This window comes from Thamnophis sirtalis, unplaced genomic scaffold (assembly GCF_051295495.1).
Source record: "Thamnophis sirtalis isolate CommonGarterSnake01/CBP01778 unplaced genomic scaffold, rThaSir2_p1.2 scaffold_14, whole genome shotgun sequence".
Classification (NCBI taxonomy): domain Eukaryota; kingdom Metazoa; phylum Chordata; class Lepidosauria; order Squamata; family Natricidae; genus Thamnophis; species Thamnophis sirtalis.
Window position 1 is genome coordinate 13799651 of NW_028261394.1, and position 14069 is coordinate 13813719.

Here is a 14069-nt window from a genome sequence, read left to right on the forward strand (position 1 = left end):
AAATAGACCATGTCTGGAAGTGTCACAAGTCAGATGGGATATCACTTGTTGAAGTCTGCCACTGGGAAGAGGGCTTAAGAAAAATTCTTCCGGCTGAGCTCCCACCAAGGAACATCCCTGCCCATCACTCCACCATGGCTAATTGGATATTAATTGAAAGAATTTCGCTCTATGCATGGGATAAACAGAGACATTCCAGGCACTCTGTGCCATTTTGCGCTGCTAACAAGCGCTGGCATACTTCACCGGCCGTCCCGATTTTTCTCTCTCTCTCCTCTCTGTTGACGGAAAGCAAATCGTTTCGCATTCTTATGACTTCTACAGGGTGGCAGGCCTGAAAGCCAGCATTAAGCCTGGGAATGGCCTGGTTATGTGTCTCCTGAAATTCTGCTGGTTCTTTCATGAAGCAACACGTTTTCCCCTCCCCAAATTCGCTTTAAACAAATCTCTTGTCTTTTCCAACTGCTTTATTGTCTGCACTGCAGCTAAAGCAGAATAGAGATTTTGGTGAGGCTGTTTTTTTCTTGGTTTGGCCATAAACAAATGGCTCAAAGCAGGGGTCAGCAACCTGTGGCTCTGGAGCCGCATGTGGCTCTTTCATCCCTCTGCTGCGGCTCCCTGTCGCCAGTTGGCAGCACAATTTTGAGAGGAGCTTCTGGTTGGGGTGGTGGTGGAGCAGGGTGTGCCAGGAGGAGACTCTATGGCAAGGGGCGGGTTTTCCGGTCGGCACAATTGATAGGGCTTTCAGTTAGGACAGGTAGAAGAAAAAGGACGCTGTGCTAGGAGGAGACTCTATGGTGGGGCGAACAAGACTTCTGGTTGGCAGAGGAAAAAGGACACCACACTAGAAGGAGACTCTATGGTGGGGGAACCGGACTTCTGGTCGGCTCCAGAATTGCACAGGGGGTTTCCAGTTAGGACCTTTGTGGTTCTTTGAGTGTTTAAGGTTGCCAACCCCTGACTTAAAGAATTTCATGACTGTCAAAGAAGACAACATGCTTAGCACCAGCCTTGAAGATTCACAAGTAGTCCTTGACATCCGACTGTAATGGAGTCTGTGACGATCGTAAATCGGATTGTTCATATGTCTGATCTGAAGTGATAAAGATCAGAGAACCAGTTCGTACCACTATCCAAGCCCCGGAATCCTGAGAAAGTATGTGGATTTACCCCAAAATTTCTCAGCATTCTCAAAACACTTTGGCGAGTTCTGATTGGCTGAAGATGGACTAGTCATGGAGATAAGGCTGGAATGAGGGGGAACCTCTGTGTATCTTTTGAATGAGGGAAACCCAGAGCTCTCCTGACTTTACTGCAGTCAACATAACTTCATAAAAGAATCTTTTGCTTCAATAAAAAGGAGTCAAGGGTCTTTCTTTCCTAAGGGATCAGATCGGGGCAGGCCTGACACTCCAAACAGCCGCTTTTGGAAATCCAGGTTCCAATTCTGGCTGTTGCTCAAGGACTCCCTCTATTTACTTGGGTTGCCTGTTCCAAAAATGAACACAGGACCCCACATGAATTCTATGGACGGGTTTCATTCCGACTCAGGCTGGAGCTGTCAGCCAAGAGCATCTCTTGCAAAACAAGCTGACAGGTCTTTGGCTTGGACAGGCACACTGTCAAATGAAGATTGGCTGCGTTGTCTTCGGCTGGCAGCCGGCCACAGACCTTATCATAGGCCCATCGTCTCTCCTAGGAAGGATTGATTTAAGGGAGCAGGTGCAAAGCAAGGGAGATGATGAAGGCTGATAGCCGGGAGAAAAAATTGGGTGAGGATCCTGGCACTGCAAATAGATTCACTGTGACAAGAGCAATCCAACAGGCAGGGGAAGGGAAGAGTTTTCATTAAGTCCTCGATTTAACGACTGCGATTGGAACCAGAATCTCTGTTGCTAAGCAAGGCGGTTGTTGCACACCGTGACCCGTCAAAAGCGCGTTCCACAAAAGCGCGGTCGACGAAATCGCGTATGTGACGTCATCACAACGCGACGAAAAAGATCGAAAAATTGAAATAAAAATTAAATTACAGCAAGCCGATTCACATAAAGGTAAGGGTTAGGTTAAGGGTTAGGGTTAGGGTTAGGTTAAGGGTTAGGGTTAGGGTTAGAGCGTTACCGTTACGTTTAGCGTTAGGTTAAGGGTTAGCGTTAGGTTTTTCATTACGTTAAGGGTTAGGTTTAGGGTTAGGTTTAGGGTTAGGTTAAGGGTTAGGTTTAGGTTTAGGTTTAGGGTTAGGTTTGGGGGCGTTAGGGGAAGGTTTTAGCTTTATTTTTACATTTTTCGATATTTTTCGATCTTTTCCGTCGCGCTGTGTTGACGTCACATACGCGCTTTCGTTGACCGCGATTTTGTCCTCCGCGGTTTTGTGGTAGAACAGTTGCACACCATAGGCTCAATTTTACGACCTTCCTGTTTGGGGTTCTTTAGCAGGTCGCTGCAGTTGTTAAGTGAATCATGCAGTTGTTCAATCTTCGGTTAAAATGAAACCTTGTCTAAAACATTTTACCTTTCGCTGTTGAGTACCTTATTCATTTCCTGTCTGCCCATCCCGTCTCTCCTCAAGGTGCCCCACTTGCAAGTCTTTTCCGATTTAACGTATAATAATAACACTAACTCAGGAAGCTCAAACTGCCCAAGGAGCTGCTGATACAGTTCTACAGAGGAATGATTGAGTCTATCATCTGCACCTCCATAACTGTCTGGTTTGGCTCTGGAACCCAACAAGACAAACACAGACTTCAATGGATAGTTAGAACTGCAGAAAAAAAAAATGCTACCAACCTGCATTCCATGGAGGACCTGTCTACTGCACAAGTCAAAAAGAGAGCTGTGAAAATATCTACAGACCCCTCACATCCTCAACATAAATTATTTCAATCCTTACCTTCAGCATTGCACACCAGCTCGACACACGAACATTTTTTTCCTGAATGCCACCACTCTGCTAAACAACTAATTCCCACAACATTGTCAAACAATTTACTAAGATTCTTCTCATTCTTCCTACTACCTATCTCTTCCCAGTTATGACTATAGCCATGTTGCTTGTATCTTTACAATTTATAGTATTTGTTTCCTAGTATGATTTGATTGCTTATTAGTAACCTATGACCATCAGTAAGTGTTGTATGATTCTTGATGAAGGTATTCTATTTTATTTTTCTTTATCTACACTAAGAACTTCTGCAGCAAATTCCTTGTGTGTCCAATCACACATGGTCAATAAAGAATTCAATTCAATTCAATTCTATTCTATTCTATTCTATTCAATCCTATCCTATCCTATCCTATCCTATCCTATCCTATCCTATCCTATCCTATTCCTACTCCTACTCCTATTCTAATCCTAATCCTAATCCTAATCCTAATCCTAATCCTAATCCTAATACTAATACTAATTCTATTCCTATTCTATTCAATTCTATTCCTATTCTATTTCCATATTCTATTCTATTCTATTTCCATATTCTATTCTTATTCTATTTCCATATTCTATTCCTATTCCTATTCCTTTCTATTCCATTCTATTCTATTCCTATTCTATTTCCATATTCTATTCTATTCTATTTTCTAACTTCTATTCTATTCTATTCTATTCTATTCTATTCTATTCTATTCTATTCTATTCTATTCTCTAACTTCTATTCTATTCTATTGTTAAATCAACACAGGTAGTTCTCAACGTACAACCATTCATTTAGTGACTATTCAAAGTTTCCGCAGCCCTGCAGAAACATGACTATTTTTCACCCTTATCACCGTTGCAGCATCCTGATGGTCACATGATCAAAATTCAGGTGCAATGGGCTCATATTTATGATGGTTGTATGTCCCGGGGTTGCAACCTGCAGTCAATCAAGGTCAATGGGGAAGCCAGATTCACTTAACCACCGTGTTATTACCTTAACAACTGCAGTGATTCACTGAACAACGGTGGCAAGAAAGGTTGTAAAATGGGCCAAAACTCACTTAATATATGTTTCGCTTAGCAGCAGAAATTTAGGACTCCATTGTGACCGTATGTTGAGGAATACCTATATATTATATTAAATATAATATCATGCTTACCTAATACCTTTATTCCATTCATGAAGGCCCATAGTAAGATCTACTGTGTCTCAAGGCGAAGGAGGTTGAAAATAATATTGGCTGCTTCCCCTTTTGATAGGTGGATTCCAGTCTAGATCTTCCCAATCTGTTAAAGATGTCTCAGCGGAGCAAAAAAAAGACTTCCAAAAGTAGATATTCTAAGAACAACTCAGCAGAGGCCACTGTTCTCACCGGGGCAAAAATGGATGCGTTGGGTTTCCAAGCGATGGAGAGCAACGTTCCTGGGCTGTCCCAAGTTATCCTTCAGAAACTCAACATGAAGAATTACGATGAATATAGGTGAGCTGGATTAGCAAACAGAATGCGGGAAATATGGGTGTGAGAATCAAGAAACATAGCCTATTGATCTATTAGATTCAATAAATCCTACGGGTAATAGAAGGCCCCAGAAGAAAGAGATCTGAGCCAAAGTTTTCAGCTAGGATGATTTCAAAATTTACCAGAAGAATTTGTAATCCTGCTGAACCATTACTAACTGTGAAATATATATATATATATTTGCAAAATATGCAGTTGGATGGATTCGTTTAAAACAGGAAGAATGAAACTGTTGGAAATGAGGAATTGAAAGTAATGTACACAGGTGTTCACAGAAAGTGACAGTTGGTGAGGTTGTGAAGCAGTGGTGGGTTGCAGGCGGTACACCCCGGTACAGGCGTACCAGAGCCTGCCTGGAGCACCAGATACCGGAGGGCCCACCTGGCAGCCCAAGCTCCTTACTGGTCTTTTAAGCCCTCAGCTGGAGCGGGATGCGGAACCCACCACTGTTGTGAAGCATGTATGTGGTTAGAAAAACAGTATCAAGGATAGAGTTCAAAATCAGCTCGGGGCCCTTTGATGTACAGCAGTCCTTGTAGGACTTGCTATATCTCATTGGCCCTCTGCAATAATATGTTCATGCAGTGTATTATTGCTATTATATCTTTTATATCTATTCAGTTCTAATGTTCCAAATTATTAGAAACAATAAACCTCTGATCTTAAAGTAGGAATTATTGCTTGTGTTGTTGTCTTTGTTTCCGATGACATTAGTGTGGGGAGAGGGGAGTTGGACACGGTTTACAATGACCAATATTTGACCTGCTAATAAAACATCATCTCCATTACGTAGATCAGGCCGGGCGATCGACTCTAACAGGAAGGCTAAACTGCCTAAATTTAGTTTTGTTCACCACACTAAAAAGATATTGAGACCATTGGTGAAATCTAATCCCCCACCCCACCCTGGTTCTGTGGGCGTGGCTTGCAGGGGTCATGTGACTGGGTGGGCGTGACCAATTTTTTTTCCACTTTCAGCTTTTTTTAAAGCTTTTATTTTTTCCCTGCCGGTTTGGGCAAAGGGGAAAAATGGCAGGGGGGAAAATGTTTTAAAAAGCAGCTGAGCTGTGCGATCATCAGAAGCTTTTTTAAAATTTTACTACCGGTTCACAGAACCAAGGTCAATTGTCCTTACTAGTTGGACCGAACCTGGAGGATTTCACCCCTTGTTGAGACTCTAGAAAAAGTGCAGAGAAGAGCAACCAGGACGATTAGGGGAATGGAGCCTAAAATTTAATGATGAACGCTTGCAGGAAATGGGCATGGCTGGTCTAGGGAAGAGAAGGAGCAGGGGAGACAGGAGAGCAGTCTTCCAATATTTGAGGGGCTGACAAGGGAGGAGGGGGTCAGGCTATTCTCCAAAGCATCTGAAGGCCAGACAAGGAATAGTGGATGGAAAGGAGAGATTCAACCTAGAAATAAGGAGAAATTTTCTGACAGTGAGAACAATCGACCAGTGGAGCAGAAGTTGCCTTTGGAAGTTGTGGGAGCTTCATCCCTGGAAGCTTTCAATAAGAGATTGGACTGCCATCTGTCACAAATGGTGTAGGGTCTCCTGCTTGGGAAAGGGGTGGGTGGGGTTGGACTAGATGATCTACAAGGTTCCTTCCAATTCTGTTAGTCTGTTTATCAGATAATCATCCAAATCTGATTATGCTGGTCTTTCTCCTTCTTCTTATATACTTCAGTGAATCAGGGAGGTGTTTACCTGATTCACTTCCAAATGTGAACGTTGGGAATGGTTCTCTGGCTTAGCATAGGATGATTTCTTCCTCAGCCTTTCTTTGGCATGGCCTGCTTCCTTCTAGATCTGCGCTCGAGGGCAAAACCCCTGGCATGGACTTTGGCATCCGATCTTACTTTGAGATGTTTCAGAAAATGGAAGACACGTTCAAATTTTGTGTCGAGTGCAAGAAACTTCCCGATTCGTTACCTGACCCAAGAAGCCTACGGCGTTGCAAAAGGTAAAAATTTAACCTCCCCCTCCTTCAAGAGAAAGGGATTCTTTCTTTTCTCCCTCCAGCAGAATCATTACCGTATTTTTCAGAGTATAAGACGCCCCGGAGTATAAGACACACCTTAGTTTTGGGGGAGGAAAATAGGCAAAAAAAAATATCTGCCTACCAGGTATTCATCTGGCTAGCATCCTTCAGCGCATTCATTTACTGGTTGTGAGCGAGCGCTCTTTGGGGGCTGAAAAGCACAGCTGATCGTAGCAGGGAGTTGCAATTAGTAAAGCAGGCGAAATGCAGAAGAGGTAAGAGAAGGCAGCAGCTCTTCTGGGTGGCCATTTTGGGCTCCGCACCTCATGTTTTCAGCCTTCAAACGCTCCGATCGCTGCCCGAAAACGTGGCCCAAAGAGGCGGTGATCGATGGTGATGTGCAGCCAATCCTAGCAGCCTTCAACAAGTCTCAAACGGGGCTGAAACGGAGTGTTTCGAGGCTGGAAATGTGAGGCACAGAGCCCCAAAATGCATTGTCTGTGCCAATCTCTGCAGCCAGGAAGAGGTCAACTCCCCCCCCCCCCCGGTGCATGCATGGCAGAGACTCAAAAATCAGCTGACGTGTGCGCATGCACAGTGGAGTTGAGCTGTGGCACCTGTAGCATAGGTTTGCCATCATGGCTCTACTGATTCAGTTGTCTCAGCTACACATTTTCACAGTTTTAGTTACAAATGGACTTCTGTGGATCTCACTTCATACTTAAGAGGTCCATAGAGGAGGTCTGCACAAGCGCACTAAGTTGCCTATCATTCCTGTCACTATATTGTTTATATTGCTCCCACTTTTGTTTCCGTTTGACAAATTACAATAAATAAAAAATAAATACTAGGCGTGAATCCTGTAGAGACGCCATAAAACTCCTCTGAGGTTGCAAGCAAGATTAAATAGAAGAAAAGCAATGGATAAAGGAGATGGGTGCATGAAAGAGATTGGCAAGATTAGGAGACCACAATAGCCCACATGTCTGACTATTTAGCTCACTGGAAGTGAAATAATGCACCTAAATCACAAGTCTGGAATTGATTTATTGTTCTCCTTTTCTTCCTAGGTGTCAGAATGTCTATTATTGTGGTTCTGAATGTCAACGGTTGAACTGGCCCAGCCACAAAAAATTCTGCAAGAAACTGAAGCTGGCAGCTTTTGACCGACTCACGGAATGGCTTGTGTTCACAGGTAGCTTGAGATTCAGTTCCACTTAAGGAGGTTTAGAACAATAGGGATGGATCCCACTACAGTGGATTGTGCCATTTGTGACTTAGTTAAAAAAAATGATGGTTAGACACCCAGGGGGTTAACGTGTTAGTCGGGAATATTTCAAAGACCATAGAATAATAGGGCTGGAAAGGACCTTGGAGGTCTTCTAGTCTAATCCCATGCCCAAGCAGGACACCCTATGTCATTCTAGACAAATCGATGTCCAGTCTCTTCTTGAAAACCTCCACACTTGGAATACGGCATCCAGTTCTGGTCACCGTGATACAATAAAGATGTTGAAACTCTAGAAAGAGTGCAGACAAGAGCAACAAAGATGATGAGGGGTCTGGAGGCTAAGGGATAAGCTGAACGATGGAGAAAACTAGGTGTTCTGACCTAAGCTTCCCAAAAGCACGAAGCCGACTCCTTGTCCCAATAAAACCCCTTTTGTTTATGTTAAAGAGAATTCCTTTCCAGCAAAGTCCTGGCCAACAGTCTTTCATGAGATTTCACAACTACAGACCTTGATCAGGCTTGGAGAGCTGCCAGGCCGATATCTTCCAAACGCCATGCTGTAGCAGCAATTACTTGGCAAGGAGTCAGGAACTAATTGTCTTCTGCAAACTCCACTCCACGTTCCCTCCTCTTTATTCCCTATGGGAGGGGCCATTCACCATCCTCCTGTGGCTTTACTCCCAAATTGACCGCTGTCCCTTAGCTGTTCCCTTCTCCTGGCAGCTCTGCGCATGCACACACTGGGAACAGGCTCCAGCTGTTCTTCTGCCCCACTGTTGTCTGACTCCGAAGGCAACTGTCAGATGGCCCTGGCCCCCTCTCTGACTCCGACACAGAGCCCTCATCAGAGCCTTCCCCAGACTCCAGGACTGGTCCATGTTCCTCCCCAGCCTCCTCCCTGCCTGAGTCTGCCACTGCTGACGGGCCACAACACTAGATATGTCTAGTCTAACAAAGAGAAGGACTAGGGGTAACATGATAGCAGTCTTCCAATACCTAAGGGGCTGTCACAAAGAAGAGGGAATCAACCTATTCTCCAAGGCACCTGAAGGTAGGATAAGAACTAACCAGGGGAAGATCATTAAAAAGAGCCAACCTAGAATTTCCTGATCCTGAGAACAATTAATCAGTGGAATGGTTTATCCTCAAAAATGTTGTATTTGAAGGCCTTCTCCGTTAGAATGGGTCACCAGCAGAATCTTTGGAGATGGGGGAAGTAAAGGTGGTGGCCATAACTTTGTGGTTGAAGTTCTAGCCAGGCCTTCACATGGTTGTGTAATCGCTCTTTTAGCTTCCCTATAGATGCTCCATGCACTGATTTAGAGGTTGGATGTGATGGTCTCAGTCAGTTTTAGGAATCTAAGATTCTTCTAAATCCTCATTGTCTTCTCGTAGGTGACATCCCTTTCCACACAGGCACATGGAGCAAAAATATCCAGGACCTCCAAGGCTGGGAAGACTGGTTCTTGATGCAGGAACATCTGGATGAAAAGCTTAGCGCTATCAAAGCCGGACATTATATGAACATTCTCTGGGCCAATGCAGGCAAACCAAAGCCCAATGAGGTGGAGCTGATGGAGTCCATCAAGAGGGTGACCACAGATTTTGTCTCCAGGCCAGTCACCATTGGCCTCGGGCTGAGCATGTTCCACCTGGATCCTTATGCCAAGCCCCTCACGGTGCATGTGGTTGGAGCTTCTCATGCTGAGACCCTCAATGCTCGGGTTACGGATTACGATGAGCTCTCCCAGATGTTTCCAAAGCATCAAGGCATAGAGGTGGTCATGGTGGGGGTGGACGTGGTCGATGGACCCATCATGAGACCTCCGCTGGTGGCCTTTGGACCCCGGCAAAGGGTCTACCTCAGCAGTTACAAGGACCTTTATCACAACTTCTGGGAATCACAGGTGGAAACTCAGCAAGCGGCGCGACCAGATCTGGTGGTCGCTTTTCATGCAGGTATGAAGGTTTATGGCATTCTTCTTGGATTATCTAGCCCCATGAAATTCAATGCAATGTAATGTTGGACTCGAACAGGGGTGGGCTTCAAAAATGACAGCAATGGGTTCGCTGCCCCATTGCTGGGTGGGCATGGCCTACTTGGCCTCCTGCCCCACATAGGAGGGAGGAGTTTTTCACTCTCTCCAGGCTCCGGAGGCTTTTCTCAAGCCTCTGGGAGGGAGAAAACTGCTTCCCATGGGTTCCGGAGGCCTTCCGGAGGGTGGAAACGAGCCCGTTTCTGGACTTCTGGAACCTCCGTAGGGCCGATTCCCCCCTCCCCGAGTCTCCGCATGGGCCCTGCACTTTGAACAGGCCACAAAGAGACTCCTGGGAGGGGAGGGAGTGTGTTGGGCATGGCCAGCCAGCAGTGGCATTTGGGGGTTTGCTCCAAACTGGCAGAATCCTAGCTAGAGGATTTCCTGAATCCATGCGAACACTCAGCAGCCCACCCCTGGACTTGAACCAGGGAGTATCCAGAGTTCAGCACAACTAAGGGATAACATGATGGGAAAAGCTGGCTTAGGCAAAACATCAGATCCTGTAGAGCCCACACCAATAGGAAGCATAAGGGTGAGGTCCATCAAAGCAACTATTTTGGTCTTGTAATGACCCCGTAATCCAGTGGTGGGTTGCAGGTGGTACGCCCTGATACGGGCGTACCGGTGCCTGCCTGGAACACTGGTTACCATTCTGGTACGGTGCTCCGGAGGGCCCACCCACCCGAGCTCCTTACCTGTATTTGAGCTCTTCAGTGCTTCCACATACGTGCATGGAGCGCACGGCACCTGCATGACGCTCTGCCAAGCATCTGGAGCATTGTGGAGGCCCGTGGAGGCGTCGCAAGAAGTAAGGATGCATGCGTGTGCTACATGCTTTCATGTGGTGGACGTCGGGCCCCATTGCAACCAGTACGGTTGCAACGGGACACAGAACCCACTACTGCCTTAATCCCTTGCATCTGGGTGGAGTCGGGGCAACTGAATGGAGTGGAGTATTTACTGGCTGGATGCCCTTCCTGTCACCAGTGCAAAGTTTGCAGCTGATATTTATTCATCGTGCCCAGAGAGAGAAATACTTATCTAGTATCAAACTCATGGCCTCTTGATTATGAAGTAAGAACTCCACCTCTAAACCATGGCTTCACTCAGGCTCCATCAAAGCCATGACCCAGGAAATTTGAAAACACAAGGCAGCTATTTTGGGGCAATTCATTCCTCTTATTTTAATTGGTTGCTTTATTTTTATTATTATTATTATTATCTATTATTATACAATTGTATCACAGCGGCCAGTTGTTTCGCCGGATTTGGCATTGGTTACTAGTCGGGCCCCACCCAGGGGCCTAGGACGTTGTAACGTATTTTCGTAATATGCGTGCAGATCCAAGCAGTGCGGCTTTTTGCATTTGACTGATGGTGATTTTGTCAATTTTTAACTGTTTTAAATGTAATTCCAGTGCTTTTGGTATAGCACCCAGTGTGCCAATTACCACTGGAATTATTACTGCTGGTTTGTGCCATAATCGTTGAATTTCGATTTTTAAGTCCTGGTATCTTGCAATTTTTTCATGTTCCTTCTCGGCGACCCTGCTATCACCTGGTATTGCGATGTCTATGATTGTGACCTTATTTTTCTCAACCAGTATGATGTCTGGTGTATTATGCGCCAGTATTTTGTCGGTTTGTATACGGAAATCCCACAAGATCTTGACCATCTGATTTTCGGTGACTTTTTCAGGCTGATGTTCCCACCAGTTTGTTGCTGTTTTAATATTATAATTTTTGCACAAATTCCAATGGATCATTTGCGCTACTGAATTGTGCCGCAATTTATAATCAGTCTGCGCAATTTTTTTACAGCAGCTGAGGATGTGATCAACAGTTTCATCAGCTTCTTTGCAAAGTCTGCATTTGGCATCATCAGAGGATTTTTCAATTTTGGCCTTAATGGCATTTGTGCGGATAGCTTGTTCTTGCGCAGCCAGGATTAGTGACTCTGTTTCTTTCTTTAATGTACCTGTTGTTAACCATAACCAAGTTTGTTCACTGTCCACTTTATCTTTTATTTTTTCCAGAAATTGGCCATGCAGTGCTTTGTTCTGCCAACTCTCCATTCTTGATTTTATCACATCTTTTCTGTATTCTTGTTTCGTCTGTTGGGCCTTCAGTAGATTTTTGTTCTTTACTTCGATTAATAGATGTTCTTGACTTTCTTTTAAATAATCAGCTAGTGCATGTTTTTCTTCTTCAACTGCTTGCTTCACTTGTAATAATCCTCTGCCACCTGATTTTTGGGGCAGATATAGTCTATCAGTATCACCACGTGGATGTAAACTGTAGTGCATTGTCATTAATTTCCTGGTTTTTCGGTCCAAAAGGTCCCAATCAGCTTGTGTCCAGTTAACTATACCAGCTGTATATCTTATAACTGGTATTGCCCAGGTATTTATGGCCTTGATTGTATTTCCACCATTCAATTTAGATTTCAAAATTTTCCTAACTCTGTTGGTGTACTCTCGCCTGACAATAGTTTTTACTTCTCCATGCTTGATGTTATCCAACTGCAGAATGCCTAAGTATTTGTAGGCTTCATTTTCTTTGCATTTAATTAATTGGTCATTGGGCATTTCAATTCCCTCACATGCAGTGATTTTGCCCCTTTTTATGGATACAGTGGCGCATTTTTCCATGCCAAACTGCATATCGGTGCTGAATACTCGGACTGTGTTTGTCAATGATTGGATTTCTATTTCTGACTTTCCATTATTATTATTATTATTATTATTATTATTATTATTATTATTATTATTATTATTGAAAATTTTAGAAAAAAAACTTTTACAAATGTTTACCTCCCCCCCTACCCTCCCCCAACCCCCCCAACCTCCCCCCCCCCCGACTTCCCAGAACCAATACAGGGTATAAATCTTTAACAAAGATGTTCTAAAATAAACTTTAAAAAAGTTGGTATCTTTTATTTAAGCTTTAACTCCTCTTTGCTAGGCTAAATCTAAACAGATTATATCATTCCTTGTTTCTTCAGTCATAAACTATCTGGAATTTCTTAGTTCCATATTTATTTTGAATATAGTCAATCCATTTTCTCCACTCCAGTTTATATCTCTCATTTGAGTGATCCTTGAGATATGCTGATATTTTAGCCATCTCTGCTAGGTTTGTTACTTTTAATGTCCATTCTATTTTTTTTTTAAGGTGGCTTAGTATGTTCTAAAAACCTGCTCAGTTTGGTTCAACATCATGTGCCAGGTGGATTAATTTATTAGGCATCCAACCAAAGACCACTGCTAATGTTCATTCCTAAATTCGCTCCTCTTAGATTTCTATTATTTGGAATCTCATATCCAGGCTTAAGAGGGATGCCTAAAAAGTACCTAAAAAGTAGGTAAGAGAAAATATAAATAAGAATAAGGAAGTAATAAGTAAAAGAGTTCAGGGTGGCTCAGTAGCTGAGATGCTGATCTTGTCGATAAGAAAGGTCAGCAATTCGGCGGTTCAAATCCCTAGTGCCGCATAGCAGAGTGAGCTCCCGTGACTTGTCCCAGCTTCTGCCAAGGCAGCCCCGTGGGCCAGATTTAAGCACCTTGCGGGCCGGATCCAACCCCTGGACGTTGAGTTTGACACTCCTGTTCTAACCTAAATCCAGTTGAGAGATGAAATTAAAATTTGCACATATTAATTCCAGCAGGATTTGTTCTTATAGAGGGAAATCCGGGGCTGACAGCGACTTTCTCGCTGTTCAGAGAGTCATCCTATGAAATCTGCCTCTGTGCATGTCTGTCCAAAGTTGGCACTTGATATTTTGCACTTCCAAGAAAAAGGAGGTGGGTTCAAGAAAAAAATCTGCTACTCAGATTACTTCTAAATCCGTCTCTGAGCTAAGAACCATGGAATTCCAGAAGAGATTAAGAGTTTTATCTGTAGGAGAAGAATTCCAACTGATAGAAAGGCTTAAATCACGGCAGGTTAGAACTGTGTTCTCTTGAAAAGGGTTTGTCTACACCAGGAGGGAGTTCCGGTAGCCACTACTACCAGTTCGTTCATGAGCGTACTGCACATGCGCATTGGATGTGCGCTGTGCACGCATGGGTGATCCAATTAAAATTGTTCTGTGCATGCATAGAATTGAAAACCAAGATGGTGACGGAGGCAGCGGTGACCAGGGAACCAGTTCGGGGGCATGGCAGGCCTGGGTCACTGCTGGTTCAGGCGCCCAGGCCAGCATGCCACTACCTGTAGGAATCCACCACAGGTCTACGCCCAGCTCAAAGGGAAAAGGACAATTTTCACCCATTTCTGCATAGGGGCGCAGTTTTCTGTCCTTGTTGGGAAGGTTGGAAATTGTCAGGTTCAAAGGATTAGGCCCGTATGTTAAGTTGCAGTTCACAAGAGTTTATTGTTCAATGT

The 14069-nt window shown here is 44.2% G+C and overlaps 1 protein-coding gene across 2 annotated transcripts in view; it reads left to right on the forward strand.

The window, feature by feature from the left end:
• The window catches only part of MSS51 (MSS51 mitochondrial translational activator), a 32679-nt gene that overhangs the window by 3713 nt on the left and 14897 nt on the right, over positions 1-14069 (forward strand). The window contains exons 2-5 of one of the 2 annotated variants that reach the window (XM_087728931.1): positions 4172-4392; positions 6240-6395; positions 7484-7608; positions 9040-9603. In XM_087728931.1, coding sequence (XP_087585057.1) covers positions 4208-4392; positions 6240-6395; positions 7484-7608; positions 9040-9603 — 1030 coding nt within the window. In that variant the 5' untranslated portion in view covers positions 4172-4207. The remainder of the gene's footprint in view (positions 1-4171; positions 4393-6239; positions 6396-7483; positions 7609-9039; positions 9604-14069) is intronic. The other variant, XM_087728932.1, reaches the window with a different exon arrangement.